This window comes from Octopus bimaculoides, chromosome 1 (assembly GCF_001194135.2).
Source record: "Octopus bimaculoides isolate UCB-OBI-ISO-001 chromosome 1, ASM119413v2, whole genome shotgun sequence".
Classification (NCBI taxonomy): Eukaryota; Metazoa; Mollusca; class Cephalopoda; order Octopoda; family Octopodidae; genus Octopus; species Octopus bimaculoides.
This window is the reverse complement of record NC_068981.1, coordinates 124693263-124711375: the sequence shown is the minus strand read 5'-3', so window position 1 is coordinate 124711375 and position 18113 is coordinate 124693263. Positions and strand designations below refer to the sequence as shown.

Sequence of the window (18113 nt, the reverse complement as noted above, 5' to 3'; positions counted from 1 at the left end):
GCTGTCGCCGTCGCTGCTTTCAGTTTCGGATACAGAAATATCCGATTCATTATCGTTCACCACGTGCCTTTGTAGCTCATTCATTCTTTTCTTCGATATCTCGATATCTTCTGTTGAAAAACCTTCAAATTCAGAATCACTGCTTGATAGCAAGAAACTCCTCTCCATCTTCAAAGTTGAAAAAAATTAACGCCGCAAAAAATGTGGAAAAAAATCTTCCAAAATTCACTGACATTATTTGGCGTGATATTTGAACTCAGAGACAATAACTCAACTGTTTGCAAAGTGAAATCAGGTGTTTGAACGAATGTACTAACGAAATTTGGGTTCAAATATACATTTAAATAACAATGGGTACGCTCGGCCAGCTACGGCTGGGTTAGTCTTATGAACCAAAACCGGGTTAGTAACGAAAGGGTTAAATGATTATGAATGTGACACAGATGAAGTCTAAGACTGAATTTTGGTTATGTGATTGACTACTATCAGATTCAATTAATTGTTTTGAATAAATATACATAATTGGGCATATTTACAATAGATATGCATGTATGAATGTGTATGTGTTTTTTTCTGGTTTCTAAATTCAAAACTTTATTCTTTTAGATACATCAGATAGTGTCTCCAGAGAACTAGTTGAAGCTGGTCTTGTTGATGGTCGTGATTTAATTGTTGGTAAGCAAACTTTTTTATTTCTTTTTTTTCCATCCCCTCCATTCAGTTATTCCTGAGAGGGTTGCGAGGGTAGAATTCTTGGGCATCTCCTGTATAGGCTCTTGTCAGAAGCAACCAACATTAGGTTTTCCAACTGGATCCCCAAGTGTGATCAACTGAGACTATGGATAATATCTAACCATTTCATTCTTGATTTACTCTTGGGTCTCCTGCCTGTTTACTTGACTTGAATAATCTCCCTTGCAATGCTTTTCTGTGACATTTTAATCATGTCTGCAGTACCAGAACTGTGACCTCTCAATGGGGAGAAGTAATAGTTCAACCTGGAGAGACTCTGTTGAGTAACGTTACTCCAGAAATCCCATGTTTTGGCTGCTTGTTTTATGTTTTCTAAATTTTACAATCTTAAATTCTGATTACAATTAGAAAATACTTTATCATCATTGTTTTCACGTTTCCTTTTCTGTGCTGACACAGATTGGACTTTATGTCTTGATTCCATTTTTGAAACCAGCCCCCTTTTAATTGCGTCTTACAACATACTATGATATAAGTGTGGCTGTTCTAAAGAGCAGGATACACACAATTATGAAATACATATAATGTACTGAAGAATAACTTTGGAAAACTGAACCGTTCAGGAGAGATGACAAAGGACTGAGACACCTGGCACCTGGTTGCACTCAAGAAGACCCATACCCCACAGCAGAAGTGTTAAGATCAATCTTGCTTGTGGTGATGCCATGTAAAAAACACTCGTGTGACATCATGTAAAAGTGCCCATGCAGTGCCACATAAAAGTGCCTGTGCGGTGCCTTGTAAAAGTGCCCATGCAGTACCGTGTAAAAGTGCCTGTGCGGTGTCACATAAAAGTGCCTGTGTGGTCCCACATAAAAGCACCCAGCTAACTCTGTAAAGTGGTTGGTATTAGGAAGGGCATCCAGCTGTAGAAACCATACCAAATCAGACTGGAGTCTGGTGTAGCTTGCCAACTCTGGTCAAACTGTCCAACCCATGCCAGGATGGACAATGGTCATTAAATGATGATGTTTTAATTTTTTTTATAGTTTATTATGAAGGAAGATGGGCAGCGTTTATGAGTTTTACAAGGGCCAAGGTCTGACTCTTCTGAAAGTGCATAAGAACCAAATGGAGTCTGTCTGGAATTCCATTAGAATATATAAGACATGTGAAAATTACAAAAATAAAACTGAAATAGTCCACCTGGGTTAAATGTAATTTATTCAAACAGGAACATTCAATGTTTTCAGGGTTTTTTTCTTTTATTAAATTTAAAAAAAAAAAAAAAAAAAAATTGAGTTGGCATTTCACAGATTAGACTCACTTTACAACATTCAGCATTTTCGTTTCTAAACCACTATAATCTTATTCTTGTTTATTTATAGCATTCATTGTTGATAGTTTATGTTTAAATGCAAATTGAATTCATTAATTATGCTAATTCTGTTATTGATTTCTAACATCAATAATTGCATTAAGTGGGACATATGTGTAAACAAATCAGAAGAAAGAAAGGAAAATATATTTAATGCACTTTTTCACATATTATTTTGCTTTAAGCCACCAAGGGTAGATTTTCTTTTTTTCTTTTCATTGTTACTAATTTAAATATTTGTATAAAAATATTTGTCTAAGTCTTGTAGGAACAAGTACATTTAATTACATCTGGGTGATCTTTATGTTAGCTTATTAACTGTTTAGTGGGAGTGAAGGTACCTAGAGTAATGCTACCTACTCTCCAACCACCACATCATGTTGTCCAAACCTTGTCATTTAAACTATGGAGTCTTAGTTTTACTGCAAGTTGAAATACATGTTTAATAAATGTGTGGTCTACCACTCTGTATATAAATCCAGTATATGGAACTGAGAAAGCATTAAATTAATATAGCCACCTATGTGTGATACTTGATGTATAACAACATTTATTGTTTTCAATACAGCGTGTCCATAAGTGATGTTATCTCAGGACAAATACTACACTAACTGACCTATCAAGACTGTATATACGTTAATTATGATATATAAATGGCTACTGTATGTGTGTACATATATATATATATATATATATATATATATATATAACACTTCTTAACACTTCTTCCTCCTTTAACGCCGATGTGATATAATTTCTTGGGAGAGAAATACTTTTGCGGCTGAAGATAGCTTTGTATTGTCAATTATACACTGATATAAAGCTTGAAACACGTGTACCGCAGAATCCTTTGTGTTTTTGTTTTTATTTTTTGCATTTACAATTTATATATATATATATATACCTTTCGTTCCCACTCTCTCATATTTCCTTGCCTTCTCTTCTTGCTCGCTTTCCCTCCTCTTTTCACTTCACTGTGTCCCTGTCATTTTTTCTCGCCTCTCCTTAATTCTTCTGTCCTTCTGCCTCTACCTCTTTCTCTTCTCTCCCCATATGACTGGTGTTCGGCGAAGCCTGATCTTTCTTTCTTGGTTCGGCCGTCGTCTGTGCAACATCTATATCCCTCCCTGTGCCTGTGAAATCTTATATCCCTGCCGTAAAGCTTTATTTCCACACATGCCAGCTTTATTTAATTTGTCCTTAGTCAAAAGACACCTGTTGTTATGTCCTGTTATTTGTATTTGTGTAACATTCTCCGTTTTTTTTTCTGTCCTTGTTTTCGTATACATTTGCTGCTTTCTTCCAAGGAATCTAATGCTCTTTGCTTAGTTTTTCCTTGGAGCTGGCCAGATGGAGCAATCTCGAGTATAACCAGCCAAAATTGCAAAGATAATCTGGAACTTGACTGAGGAAAGAAAACTCCAAATGACCCATCCTTGTTTTCTTTGTTTCATCTATCTGGATGTTTTGTTGTCTCCTTTTTTGTATCACCTAACTGTCTGGATGTATTGCGTTCTTGTCCCATTTTGTATTTTATATATATATATATATATATATATATGAATAATGAGAGATATGGAAGACATGAGAATGTTTATTAATCACTGCAATGCTTTGACCCATCTAGCATCAATCCCTCACAGGTGGGATATTTAACAACTGAATTAGCAGTGTCTGACAGTGTAGATGTGTCTCCTCAGGTGATTACAAGATATATCCCATTAAAATAATAACCGTTCCACAAGATATCTTCTCAGTTTGTGTAGAGAAAAGCAGCAAATTAAAGGATACAGTTTCATTTTTATAAATGATCAATGATAAATAACAGATGCAAAAAGTAATGAACACAATGAATAAATCATATTGTATACACCTGATAGTTTACCAGCAAACCATGTTCACTTTCACAGTGTTTATTGGGTATTTGAATAACGAGAAAGATGGAAGCTAATAGCTTAGGAGTGAAATTTAGGATTTCTTGGTTTTCTGAGAAGAAGGACACAGAGGAAGTGAAAGAGAAAGTGAGAGAGACAGTAGATACATAAATCCAAAGAAAAGTTCATACATAGATACCTACACACAGCAAATATTGGATGTCAATTTCACTTTTTATTACCTCACGATAAAATTAACTCACAAATGGCTGAGTAGTCCACAAGCATGCATAACATTAACATAGCTCTCAGGGAGATTCAGCCTCACACAGAATATGACAAGGCTGGCCCCTTTGAATTACAGCTACAACTCGATATATGAATGTATTTGTGTGTGTGTGTATAGTTTAGGTCAGTTAAAACATGTTTGCAATAATAAGTGTCGTGTGGTGGAAATAAACGCAATTACCAAACTTTCATTCATAAATCCATTTATTATTTCGTTCTTTTACATTTCAATTTGTACATTAAGCTTATTTGAATATGTACGATGTATTTTAAGGTTAAATAGTAATTCCGTCTACGTTTGTGTAACTGAGATATTTTGGTTGGATTATATAGTCATTGGTGTTACATTATTTTCTATATTCTGTAACTGTCACAATATACTTTTCTAGGCCTGAATTTTTTGTGGGGAGGGAGCCAGTTGATTAGATCGACCCCAGTATACAGCTGATACTTAATTTATCAACCCTGAAAGGACAAAGTTGATCTCGGCAGAATTTGAACTCAGAACATAAAGACAGACGGTCATGATATGCAAACATTTCTCATGACACCAGTACACTGTTTACAGATGCTTACGTCTTTTATGTTTTCCATGAATTTTTCACAGGTCCAGTTAGTTTTTGTTGTTCTGCGTAATATCCTTTTTTATTTCAGATTCTTCAGTTTTTGGGTGAACCATGCTGATAGCTTTTGAATAAAAATAGCCTAGCTAGACATTTTTTTTTTTTTTTTTTCAGAAAATGAAGGGTAATGATACATATTAAGCATACGTTGAGTTTATATTTAACAGAAGACCACAATAATAATATAACATTTATTGACATAATGAATGATTTAGCTGTGACAGCTAAGGATTTAAAGAATATTGGCCACAAGTTACATAGGAAACCTGGACAAACGAGCAAAGCTATTTTCACCGCCTCCAGAATTCCTCATGTACCAAAAACCAGAAATTGTATCCTTGGGACCATGACTTCCTTGTGAGAATCCCTGAAACTGCCTCTTCACTTGAGTTTGAGGCTTCCATGGGCCCAAAAGTATGACGTTAGACATGAGTTGTGTTCTGTTCACTGAGGAAGCCAGGGCAACCCTTGATGAACCTGACGGTTTGGAAAATGGTTGAGTCTATTTTAGAGTTGAGTTTCACCAACGTTTACGACGTCAACACCAGGGTGAAGGAGTCGTGTTGTGGACTAGTATCATTGGGGACAGACTTGTTGGCCTAGTGAGGGTGCCTGAAGGAGTTAAAGTAATTGCAGCTGCCTACTGCAATCTCCTGAAGGAGTTCTAGGATCCCTGGCTAGATGGCACTGCTGTCACTTCTAAGGAATTTGTATTCATACTTGACAATACTCCCTCCCACTCTGCTAGGATCACCCAAACATTCCTAAGATCTTAGAGTATACAAGGTGAAAGGTTGATAATGTGGTTGCTAGCATCTCTGGATCTCAACCCTATCGAAAATCTTCGGTCCATCATTAAACAAGATGTTTATGCTGATGGACACCAATTTACCATCAAAGCTGCGGCAGAGGCAGTCCAATCTGCTACTATTAAGAAATTGACAGATTCCATGACTAATAGGGGTTTTTGAAGTTATCCATTGAAATGGTGCTCATGTGGTTAAATAATTCATTATGTCAATAAATGTTATAATATCATTATAGTTTTCTGTTAAATCTATACTCAATGTATGCTTAATATGTATCATTAGCCTTCATTTTCGGACAAAAAATGTCTCAATGGGCTATTTTCATTCAAGAGCTATTAGCATGGTTCACCCTAAAACTGAAGAATCTGAAATAAAAAAGAAAGGACATTGCACAGAATAATGAAAACATAACAATGCTGTTGTCATAGGGTACAAACCAGTGGGAAAGGTTTTATCAAAATCAATTCAGGAGGAAACCCAAGAAATCCTAAATTTCACTCCTAAGCTATTAGCGTGTGTGTGTAATTTATTCACTACCCATGTTGTCTTAGTACTCTACAAATAATTTGAACAGAAAGGTTTGCCTTCTTTACATTAATTTTAGGTAGCAGCTCAACACAAAAAGTCTTTTTAAAGATGTGACATATATAGACAGAGTCCAAAGGAAATGGTACTGGTGTGTGCTAGCAAACATTTGTTGGCATTCTGTCACTTACGATGTCGAGGGTTCCAGTTGATCCGATCAACGGAACAGCCTGCTCGTGAAATTAATGTGCAAGTGGCTGAGCACTCCACAGACACGTGTACCCTTAACGTAGTTCTCGGGGATATTCAGCTTGACACAGTGTGACAAGGCTGACCCTTTGAATTACAGGCACAACAGAAACAGGAAGTAAGAGTGAGAGAAAGTTGTGGAAGAGTACAGCAGGGTTCACCACCATCCCCTGCCGGAACCTCGTGGAGCTTTAGGTGTTTTCGCTCAATAAACACTCACAACGCCCGGTCTGGGAATCAAAACCGTGATGCTATGACCGCGAGTCCGCTGCCCTAACCACTGGGCCATTACGCCTCCACTAGCAAACATTATTCAGTGAAGTTCATGAGTTTTGATGAGTTCAGCATCATCATCACTTATGACTTGACCAGACCAATGCAACTCTTCTATACTAGATGTCCTGGTTGAATGATGTTGCTTGGATGTTTGGCTTATGTTTTAGTCACATAGGTCTTTCATTAGCTAAAGTATCTTACCTGTGCAAGCAATGACTGCAGGTGATAGTAATAGTTTGCTAACTGAACTGGTTGATCCTGGTTGTTGACAGTTTGTTATCTGTTTATCTTTTCAACATCTGGTAATGTTTGCCTTTGACTCAAGAAGTTCATTTGCTGAAATAGTCCACATCCACTTTGCTGCATTTTGTAATTTTGATGCACCTTGGCTTGGGTGGTTAGATGCTATTTAAACCTATAGCTTGGACCTTGACAGGTGCTACTATTTTGAGTCAGAATAAACCTGGGGACAATCGTGGCTAAGAGATGGTACTGCACCCATCAGACCCTGGATATCTTTAGCAAGGATCCCACTCCCTGATGCAGTTTAAAGTCCTATCCAGGATAAGTTAACTGGTGATGGGGAAAAGATGAAACTGATGTTTTTTAGTGTAGGGACTAACCCTTCATAAATCATTTTTCTATTTTTTTTTTTTTCAAAGATGCTGAGTTAGTCTTGAGTCAGTCTTGAAATGACAGATTCCACTTTTCCCATGCTTTCAAACTTATCCAAACTTTTAAACTTTACATAATCTAAGATTTATTTGTTTTAAAATGTGAGAATTCTTTTCTCTCTTTCGTTCTTGGACTCTAGTTGAACAATCATAATTTCTACAGCGTAATAGAATTCAGGACAATACGATACAAATAAATAATAATATTAATTTGCTCCTCTATTTCCAGTTGCTGCTAATTTGCAGAAAGTGTTGGATAACCCGACTGAAAATAAAAACATTACTTTTGCTTTGGTAAGATGCATTCTGAAATTTTCATGTACAGACCTGATGTGTGTGTGTGTGTGTGTGTGTGTGTGTATACATATATATATATATATATATATATATATATATATATATATATATATATATATATATATATATATATATATATATATATATATACACATACACATACACATCTATATATGTGTGTGCGTGTGTGTGTGTCCCCCACCCATGCTAGCATGGAACATGGACATTGACTGTTGGTTGTTGTTAAGCTTGCAGAGGTTGCAGATAGCCAAAATCATGAAATATATGTGGAAAACAGATAATATAACCTTATGTTTATCACAATTTCTCTCTCTCTCTCTCTCTCAGTTTCACACATATATTTACATATACACATGCAGACATATGTGTATATATCACATATATACATGTATGTTCATGCACACACACTTACATGTGCATATATATATATATATATATGTGCCGGTGACACGTAAAAGCACCCACTACACTCTCTGAGTGGTTGGCATTAGGAAGGGCATCCAGCTGTAGAAACTCTGCCAAATCAGATTCGAGCCTGGTGTAGCCATCTGGTTTCACCAGTCCTCAGTCAAATCGTCCAACCCATGCTAGCATGGAAAGCGGATGTTAAACGATGATGATGATGATGATGATGTATGAGTGTGTGTATGTTTCTGTATGTATTTAATAGTCTACGTTTGTATATCTATATTATGAGAAATTCTTGTATGCAAGTGCTTCAGCTGTCTATCTGTTACTAATTGTTTGTACTTCTATATGTTTTTTTTCTTTCCTTCTTTGTCTTTGTAGAATTCCGGATTCGGACCCACTGAAGCACCTGATGATAAATCCCTGGTAGGATTTGCGCAATTGACAATAAACGACTTAGCGGGCAACAGCTCCCTCTAACCCTGGCTTCTGATTTAGGAATTCTGTGATAATCTGTTTTAACTTAAAAATTATTCTCTAACTATATAAGGGAGAAAGAAACAAAGAGATTGGGTTTGGGGCGGGGATAGGGAGGTTGGTGTTATTGTATTGAATAAATTTAGATTTTTAAAGCACAACAGATATGTGTACAAACACACACACACACACACACTTGAGACACGTACACAAACACTCATACACACATGCATACACACACACACACACACACACACACACACACACACACACACATTTGAGACATGCACAAGCACTCATATATATACACACACACACAACTTTAATACAGATATGAGACTGGAATAAATTTAATAATTTAAAAAATAATAAAACTTCAAGTTTAAAGCAAATAACTGTAACATTATCAAAAACAGCAATAATATGGAAAAATAATGATGATGATGATTATGAAAAAATGATGATTAATAACAATTTTGATGATGATTATAATAAAGAAATGATAATTATAGTACAATGACTTATTATGTAAGCCATATTTAATTGGTCTGTTAATATGATGTCAATGATGATGATGATGATAATGGCCAAAGCTGGAAGTTAAATATTGTAGCTACCTAGTTAAATAAGTTCTGCAGTTGGGACAATGTGTGTTTGTGTTTGATGCTTAGAAAACTACTACTACTACTACTACTACTGCTGTTGCTGCTCCTAATAATAATAATAATAATAATTTAGACATATGGCCTGCAATTTTGAGGAAAGAGCTAACTTATTACCATTGATTCCAGGCAGAAAAGAAACTGTTACATAGATTGAAATGAAGTAATGAGAAGCAAGCACTGCATGCAAGTGAGCAAATCCATTCATAGGCATTTTCATTCACATAATGTGTGTATGTGTGCATGCGTGTGTGTACTGCATGAGACAAACAGATTACACAGCCCAAATCACAGCTTAATTGGTTAATAAAACATACACGTTTGCAAGATTGAAATTAATGAAATTACATTAAACAGTGTTGACTGATAATTGTTTGTTTGCTTGTTTGTTATAAATGCTGCAGGGTGAGTGCAGTGGTGGTGGTTTATTTAAAATTCTCAAGGAAGAAGAATTTGGTTGTGTGTTCCATCTTCTGCACCAGGTATTCCTAGGAGGGTTTTGAGAGTAAAGTCTTCAGGCACCTCCTCCACAGGGTCCTATCAGAAGTGACTGTCATTAGATTTTCTGGCTGGATTACCATGCATGACCAACTGAAACCATGGATACTATCTATTGCAGAGATGTGACCTGACCTGTGAGAGACTCCCTAATCTCTGTTTTATGTATCCTGTCAAGTAACCTTATTTCAGATATCTTTTGAAGGAGCCCCATGTGTTGTCTAGTCAAAATTAGTTGAATAAAAACCTTAAAAAGAAAAAAACTTAATTGAAAAGAGTGAAGTAAATTTATCTTCCTGATTCATACTCAAATTCTTCCTTGGGTGTTTTTAATGTCTTCTTCTTTTCTCTCTCTGTACATGATAGACAACGACAATCTACACTGCTTAGAGTCGTTTCATTAGTTTCAATCCCACCGATGAGTATAATCAGTTGATCAAATATCGCTACAGCTAGGAGTATGTAATCTGTTTATCTCAAATTTACATATACAAGACTGGACACACTCCTAATGTAGATTTCTATTGAATACTTTTGCCTGTTTGTACTACACTATGTGCATGTGTGGATGTATATGTGAGTGTGTCTATTACACACACACATGTGCATGGCATTTACACAGTGTGTTCGAGTCCTTATTTTAAAGAAGATTTAAGAACAACAATTGAACATTTACTGATGGGGGACTCAATACTGAAAGTAGAGTCAAATTTATAAAATTCATCTTGAGTAGATCTCTTTAAATTTTCATCTGACTGGTTGCATAAGCATTCAAGTGAAATTTGATGTTCCTGGTCAAAACGAATTTACAATATATATATATATATATATATATATACACACACACACACACATACACATACACACACACACACATATACATAAGCTGTAGCAAAGAGAGTGAATTGTAACTTTGGCAGTTCCTATGATGATTGCAAGGCCACTAAAGGTATTTGTGTGACTGGGAGTACTATGTATAACAACTGTAATGATATCCACAGTGAATGTTTGATTGTGGTGGTACCCAGACCATATAGTGGTAGTGTATGACTGTAAGAAGAGCATCCATCTGTTAGAACTAATTGCTTCAACTAATACAACCAGTCTGTCATGAGAAAACTTATGTATATCACACACATACAAACATCTTGTCGAATGGTACAATGTAACATTAGTTTGGTCTGGTTACTTCTTCCTTTTTCTCAAACAATTTAGAAGTTTGATTCTCATCTAGCATGTTTACTTTCACACTCCTCTTTGTTTTTTCTTTGTAATCCTTAATTATATTTGACCCAAGCATTTAATTTCTATTAATTTTGTTAATATTGTTAAAATACAATCACCAATCCCAGCATTTTAAGTTTAGGTAATAGATGTTCAGCAAAAGAGTATGTGAAACTGAATTTGAAGAGACAAGGGTGTTGTTAGCTATACACTTTTCATAGTTTAGATTATATACACTTAACTAGGTATGTCTAGATACATGCTCTGATTTTTATATTTAATTTTTAAAGCAGTAATGGTACTTATTATTCTGAGTCACCAATTTGTTTTTGTACTAAAAACCAGTTTCACTGTGTCAAGGTATTTCTGTGTTAAGCCATTGTATCTTTTTTAAGACTGTAATAATATCTATGATTCACTGAAAAACTACCCTCTAATAAACAAACACAGACACACTACTTACAAATGACATACGTATTATAAAGTAATTTTTAATTTCTAAAAAGAAAAGGAAAGAAAAGAAATATGGAAAATAAAAATGAAATATAAAATTAAAAATTAAAAAATCACCAAAAGAAAAGAGGAAAGCTGAAATGAAATTTGCTATCTGAAGCTGTTTGTTTCTGTTATATATCTAATCAAGAAAGTCACGATTTTAGAAAACATATTCAGTCACATTACTATATCCCTTGCTAATTTTGCCATGCATCACATTAATATCTGGTGCTAACAATGTCTCAATCTGTTATTCAATGCCAAAGTTTTGCATTGTTCTAGCTCTGGTTTTCTCATACTCTTTGAGGGAAACTCAGAGTAATGACAACATGAAGCTTTAAATTCAAATGAAGAAACAAACTTTCTACTTTATGTATTAAATACTTTTGTTTTCTTTCTCCCATTTGTATACTAGAATGGCCTCTATATATATAATGATAATGTGGAGAGTAATACACAGTTGCTCTCTTGGAAACTTTGCCAAAACTAAAGGAAGATGTAGATGATAATTCTTATGGAAAGCAAACCTGCTTTGAACAAAATAAAACTACTGATTAAAAAAAAAAGAAAGCAAAATATACATGGATTATATTTTTTGTGTACTTATTTTCATCATTGTCATTAACATCATAATACTTGTTATTTCCATATTGCCATGTGTTTCTTGGTTTCACTGTTTACAACGTTTCTGATTCAGTTTTGTGATTTAATTTTTTTCAGATTGATAAAATTTTTGCTTGTTCAAAAGCAATTTCATAAGTTTATCTCAAATGTTTGTGTTTTCTTTCAGACTTTATGGTTATCACTTATTCCATATGTTTTGAGTGATATAAAGCTTTCCTTTCATTAGTTCCAAGTTACTCTGGTAGTTGGAAAAAAACTGGAGTATGTGATATATAGATGCCAGGGAAAGTGTCCTGTGAATCACATGTGATACACAGGACAAGCAAAGGATTAAACTGTTTTTTTAGAATATAGCTATAAATATGTTTGTGGAAAGAATCCGAAATTAAAATTTTAATGTGAACCTTCATTCAGGAACATGGAAACACTGAAATATTTTTAGCGATTTACATTCAGCCCCCTCCCTCACCCATTTTTCTCCTTTCAGTTTCACTTCCAACTTAAAACTTAAATTTCAATGAAGATTGAACTCATAAGTCTAGTGACTCTGGCATAAGAAGTTCAGAGCATTGAATGAATTGTAAAATATGATGGCAAGAAAATATCATAATAGGAAAATGGGGTTAGAAAATACGAAAGATCATTAATAGTCCAACCCTAATTATCTCAACATTTTAAAATCGTAAGATACAAATAAGGTGATAATTTATTTTCGAATATAGATTAAATTATTGGGTAAATTACAAAGAAAAATCTGTCAACAAACAGCCATAAAACACTCGAACCCACATCCTTTGAACACCCAATATTTCTGCTGTTCTAACGATGTATCTGCATTCGAAAATAAATTATCATCTTATTTGTATCTTACAATACACATATCGGCACTTATAAAAAACAAATATTTGTTTATATTTATATTTTTATATTACTTTTTAGAGAGGTTGTTACACAACCAAGTCAATGTGATGCCAGACAATACAGTCCAGTTAGTTATGAGTACCAATAGTGTAATCATGGTTCACTACAGCGAGCTGTAGTGTCACTAAGAATAACAATTGTTGTTGTTATACTGAATTCAAATCAACTTTGCATGTAAATATGCCACGGGCATATGGTGTAGTGGTTAAGAGCGTGGGCTACTAACCCCAAGATTCCAAGTTCGATTCCAGGCAGTGACCTGAATAGTAATAAATGTTACTGTTTTATAAATTTAAAATGTTGAATGTTACAGGAACTCCCTGTTATTACAGAAGCAATGCGTTTCAGAAAAATCTGCCATAACGTGAAATAAATTTTTCCATTGGTTTTTGTGTGTTACATGATAATGCGCGGCTATGGATTTTTTTAACAACTACAAAAGCAAGCAGCTTTTATACACGAAAATAACAGCTTCTAAACATACTCAGTACTATATATATATATCATGATCATGATGATCATCATCATCGTTTAACGTCCGCTTTCCATGCTGGCATGGGTTGGACGGTTTGACTGAGGACTGGTAGGCCGGGAGGTTGCACCAGGCTCCAATCTGATTTGGCAAAATTTCTACAACTGGATGCCCTTCCTAACGCCAACCACTCCGAGAGTGTATTGGGTGCTTTTTACATGCCACCGGAAGGGTGCCATTCAGGTGGCACTGGCATCGGCCACGACTACGATTTCACTTGGTTCAACAGGTCTTCACAAGCACGGCATATTGCCCGCCGATTGAAGGGTGCTTTTAAATGGGCCGGTTATGCGACACTGGCATCGGCCACAGCTACGATCTCACTTGGCTTGTCGGGTCTTCTCAAGCACAGCAAATCTCCAAAGGTCTCGATCGCTTGTCATTGCCTCTGTGAGGCCCAACGTTCAAAAGCCATGCTTCACTACCTCGTCCTATGTCTTCCTGAGTCTACCTCTTTCACAGATTCCCTCCACTGTTAGGGTGTAACACTTCTTCACGCAGCTGTCCTCATCCATATGTAACACATGGCCATACCAGCGCAGTCGTCTCTCTTGCACACAACATTTGATGCTTCTTATGTCCAACTTTTCTGTCAGGACGCGTACACTCTGTCGTGTATGCACACTCAGCGGAGAATACTAGCTTCATTTCTTTCAAGCCCCCGCATTTCTTCAGCAGTTACAACCCATGATTCACTGCCGTGTAGCATGGCTGTTTGCACTCATTCATCATATAGTCTGTTTCACTCTGAGTGAGAGACCCTTTGTTACTAGCAGAGGTAGGAGCTCTCCGAACTTTGTCTAGGCTATTGTTATTCTAGCAGCTATGCTATCAGAGCATCCACTCCCGCTACTGACTTGGTCACCTAGGTAACGGAAGCTATCAACTAATCCTAGTTTCTTACCCTGACATGTGATGGAATCTGTTTTCTGTACATCTTCGGTGTTTATTGCACCTGTGCATCTGCCACTCACAAAAACTATCTTACCAGTTAACTTTTCTTTGATATTGCTGCACCTCCTATGTGTCCATACCTTACACAGGGTAATCTTATGGAGTTTCTACCTACGCTTTTTCTTCAGATCGAGCAGGGCCATGTACCTAAAGAGATATGTGATTTGTCTGCCTTCCTACTTACTAAGTTTGGTTTTTGCTAGGTTGACTCTAAGGTCCTTCGATTCTAGACCTTGCTTCCACATCTGAAAATCTTCTCTAGTTCTGGTAGTGACTCAGCTATTAGAACAAGATCATCAGCATAGAGGAGCTCCCAGGGCAGCCTGTCTTGAATTCTCTTGCTATTGCCTGAAGGACTCTGATGAATAAGAGGAGGCTGAGGACTGATCCTTGGTGAACCCTTACTTCTACCTGGAATTCTTCACTATACTCATTGCTAGCCATCACCTTACTGACAGCATCCCTGTATATGGCTTGTGCAGCTCTCACCAACCACTCATCTATCCCTAGTTTCCTCATTGACCACCAGATAAGGAATCGGGGCACCCTGTCGAAGGCTTTCTCCATGTCAACAAAAACCAAGTACACAGGTTTATCTTTGGCTAGGAATTTCTCCTGCAGTTGTCTTACCAGAAATATAGCATCAATGGTGCTTCTCCTTGGCACAAACCAAAACTGCATCTCATCTAAACTAACTCTCTTCCTAATTAGTTGGGCTATGACCCTCTCCGTGACTTTCATTACCTGATCCAACAATTTGAGATATATATGTAAAATATTCGAAGTGAAAAATACTAAAGAATGAAGAAGAAGAATAGTATAATACATTCTTACCACAAAAGATGTTGATTACTGTGTCATCGTCGATACCGATAACAAGGGCAGGCGTATCATCTCTGTATAGCTCAGTGTAGGAATTGGACTCCTTGTAAATTTTCTGATCTCGATTAGAGTTGTTAGCAAAATCTTGCAGATCTATGTATCACAACTCTAACGATTTTCTTTGAAGTAAATTTAAATGGAGTTAGTGCAATTTCTGTATTCTCAGCTTGTTCTAACAGCATTAACTCCTCACTGGATTAACTTTATGAAGCACAAATAAACTGAACCACACTATTTTCTGACGTCTTCAATCCGTTCATCATTACAATATATTTCCGAATTTGGTGTAGACTTTCTGCTTGAGGAGGGCTCCACTTCATCCCATGACTCCGTTATCAGCAGCATCTATTATCTTGAAGTTAATCCAGAAGTTGCTAATCTGGTTTAACCTCCTTGTCAATAACGTTCATTAGTTGTTGAAAGTTTTCGATATGCTTTGAAGTTAGCTATCTCACTTCAATTCACTGGCTGGAGCGAAGAAATTAAGGATATATTCTACTCTCAAGTTATAAGAAAACTCATTTAAGTTCATTAAGTAGCTTGATGCATTGTCTAAAAAGAGTGTTGTTTTATTGTAATTATATTTGGAGAAAAAGACATGTAAATCCCTCTTTGAAATGTTTTTATTCATCCATACCTTATCTGTATAGGCAAATTAAACTTTGCCGAAAAGAAGTATATGGACCAACCTCCCGAGTTCTTTTACAGAGCTTAGAAAAACTGAAGGACCGCTGCAATAGTGTGAACCTGTGAGAGGAGTATGTTGAATAAAATCATAATTACTTGATCCTCCCGTATTTTCTTTTACCCAAAACCAGGAACTTTTCAGCACCACTCGTACTGGCCCAAATGGTGTTTTATTCAATGTTTCACCATCATTTTCCTGCAAATCGTCTTGCAAACTTTTGGCTTTTTTTTTTGTTATTTTGTTAATTACCATCATGCTTTATCGGCACAATGCATCACATTAAATCTATGAAAAATAAGGTTCGAGCAAGTGACTGAGTCACTTCTTTAGAACTTGAGTTTCTCTTTATTTTTTTTTATGTATTATTCACTCTGTGCGAAGGCGCATGGCTCAGTGGTTAGAGCGTCGAGTTTACGATCTTCAGGTTGAGTTCGACTGGGCTGTGTGTTGTGTTCTTGAGCAAGACACTTTTTTTTTCACGTTGCTCCAGTTCACTCATTTGTAGAAATGAGTTGCGACGTCACTTGTGCTAAGCTGTGTCGGTCTTTTCCTTTCCCTTGGATAACATCGCTGGTGTTGAGAGGAGAGACTGGTATGCATGGGCAACTGCTGGTCTTCCACAAAACAACCTTCTCCGGATATGTGCCTAGGAGGGTAACTTTCTAGGTGCAATCCCATGGTCATTTGTGACCGAAGGGGGTCTTTACTTTTATGCTGTAGATGTTGCAGGGATTAATGTTTTGGTAATGTGGGTGATTTTGTCTTTCGCATCAAGTTTTTTGCGGTCCTTTTTTGCACTAGTGCCTTCAGTTTCATTTGATGGCTTCTAGGAATCTTGAATTACAGGAAAATCTAACAGCGGTGGTGATCGACAATTACCCAAGACAAATATGTAACAAAAAGAATAGCGTGCGTACGTGCATATGTATGCATGTCTGTATCTGTGTTTGTTCTTTACTACCGTTTGATAACAGGTGTTGGTTTCTTCCTGTAACTTAGCGGTTCGGCAAAATAGACCGGTAGAGTAGGTAGCAGGCTTAAGAATTACTATTGGGGTCAATTTGTTTGCCCAAAACGCTTCAAGGTGCTGGTGTTACTCGATTGAAAGACAAAGATGTATATACTCATTATGATCTACATCAAATAAAGAGAAACATTCAGATATTCAGTGAAAAATTTCCATATCAAACTCGCATACACAAATTTTTGCACACACGCGCCTCCCTCTCTTCATATATATATATATATATATATACTGTATATAAAACAGAGATGTGTGTGTAATCGCTTATCACGTGAAAACGGCTTCACTATTTACTTCCAGACTTGTGATGCATGAATAATTTGACCTCGGATAAATCTTAGGCTCTTCATTTGATTTTTTTAATTAAAAATAAATAATATTGCTTTATATTTATGATTCACTTCTTTAAAAAGGTTCCTCAATGTCAACTTCCGGTATTGACGTAACAACGGCTTACATACTTGTGATGTAATGTCAACTTCCGGTATTGCGTGCGCGCATACACACGTGTGTCTTTGTAAATATGTTTGTATACATTTATGTAAGTGTGTGTTTGTAACAGACAGAGTGTGAGTGAGTCAAGGGGTGTGTTGTCATGCATCCATCATTTTTGGATGTATGTGTGAGTGTGTGTGTGAGACAGTGAGAGCGGTGTGTATGTAGTATTTACTCTCTCTCTCTCACACACGCACACACACAAAAAGATGTATGCATATTTATGCATGTACGTATACATGACAACAAACCTCTCTCTCTGTCACACACACGTCCATTTCATCTGATGTGTAATACTGTGTGTGTGTGCGTGCGTGGGGGGTTCCACAATCGCCATTTATTTCAATTACTCTTGTGAGGATATTCACGTAAATCATTTCTTTCATTTAATCCCCATTTTAATTTTCGTAACAGTTTCCAAGTACCATCATCATCATCATCATCGTTTAACGTCCGCTTTCCATGCTAGCATGGGTTGGACGATTTGACTGAGGACTGGTGAAACCGGATGGCAACACCAGG

General features: G+C 36.3%; 1 protein-coding gene across 7 annotated transcripts in view; it reads left to right on the top strand.

Moving 5' to 3' along the window:
* LOC106879265 (serine/threonine-protein kinase OSR1) overlaps positions 1 to 12057 on the top strand; it is a 229606-nt gene extending 217549 nt beyond the window's left edge. For all 7 annotated transcript variants that reach the window (XM_052970006.1, XM_052969990.1, XM_052969999.1 and 4 more), the window contains 3 exons: positions 607 to 675; positions 7619 to 7683; positions 8497 to 12057. In XM_052970006.1, coding sequence (XP_052825966.1) covers positions 607 to 675; positions 7619 to 7683; positions 8497 to 8595 — 233 coding nt within the window. In that variant the 3' untranslated portion in view covers positions 8596 to 12057. The remainder of the gene's footprint in view (positions 1 to 606; positions 676 to 7618; positions 7684 to 8496) is intronic.
* Positions 12058 to 18113: the final 6056 nt, after the last annotated feature.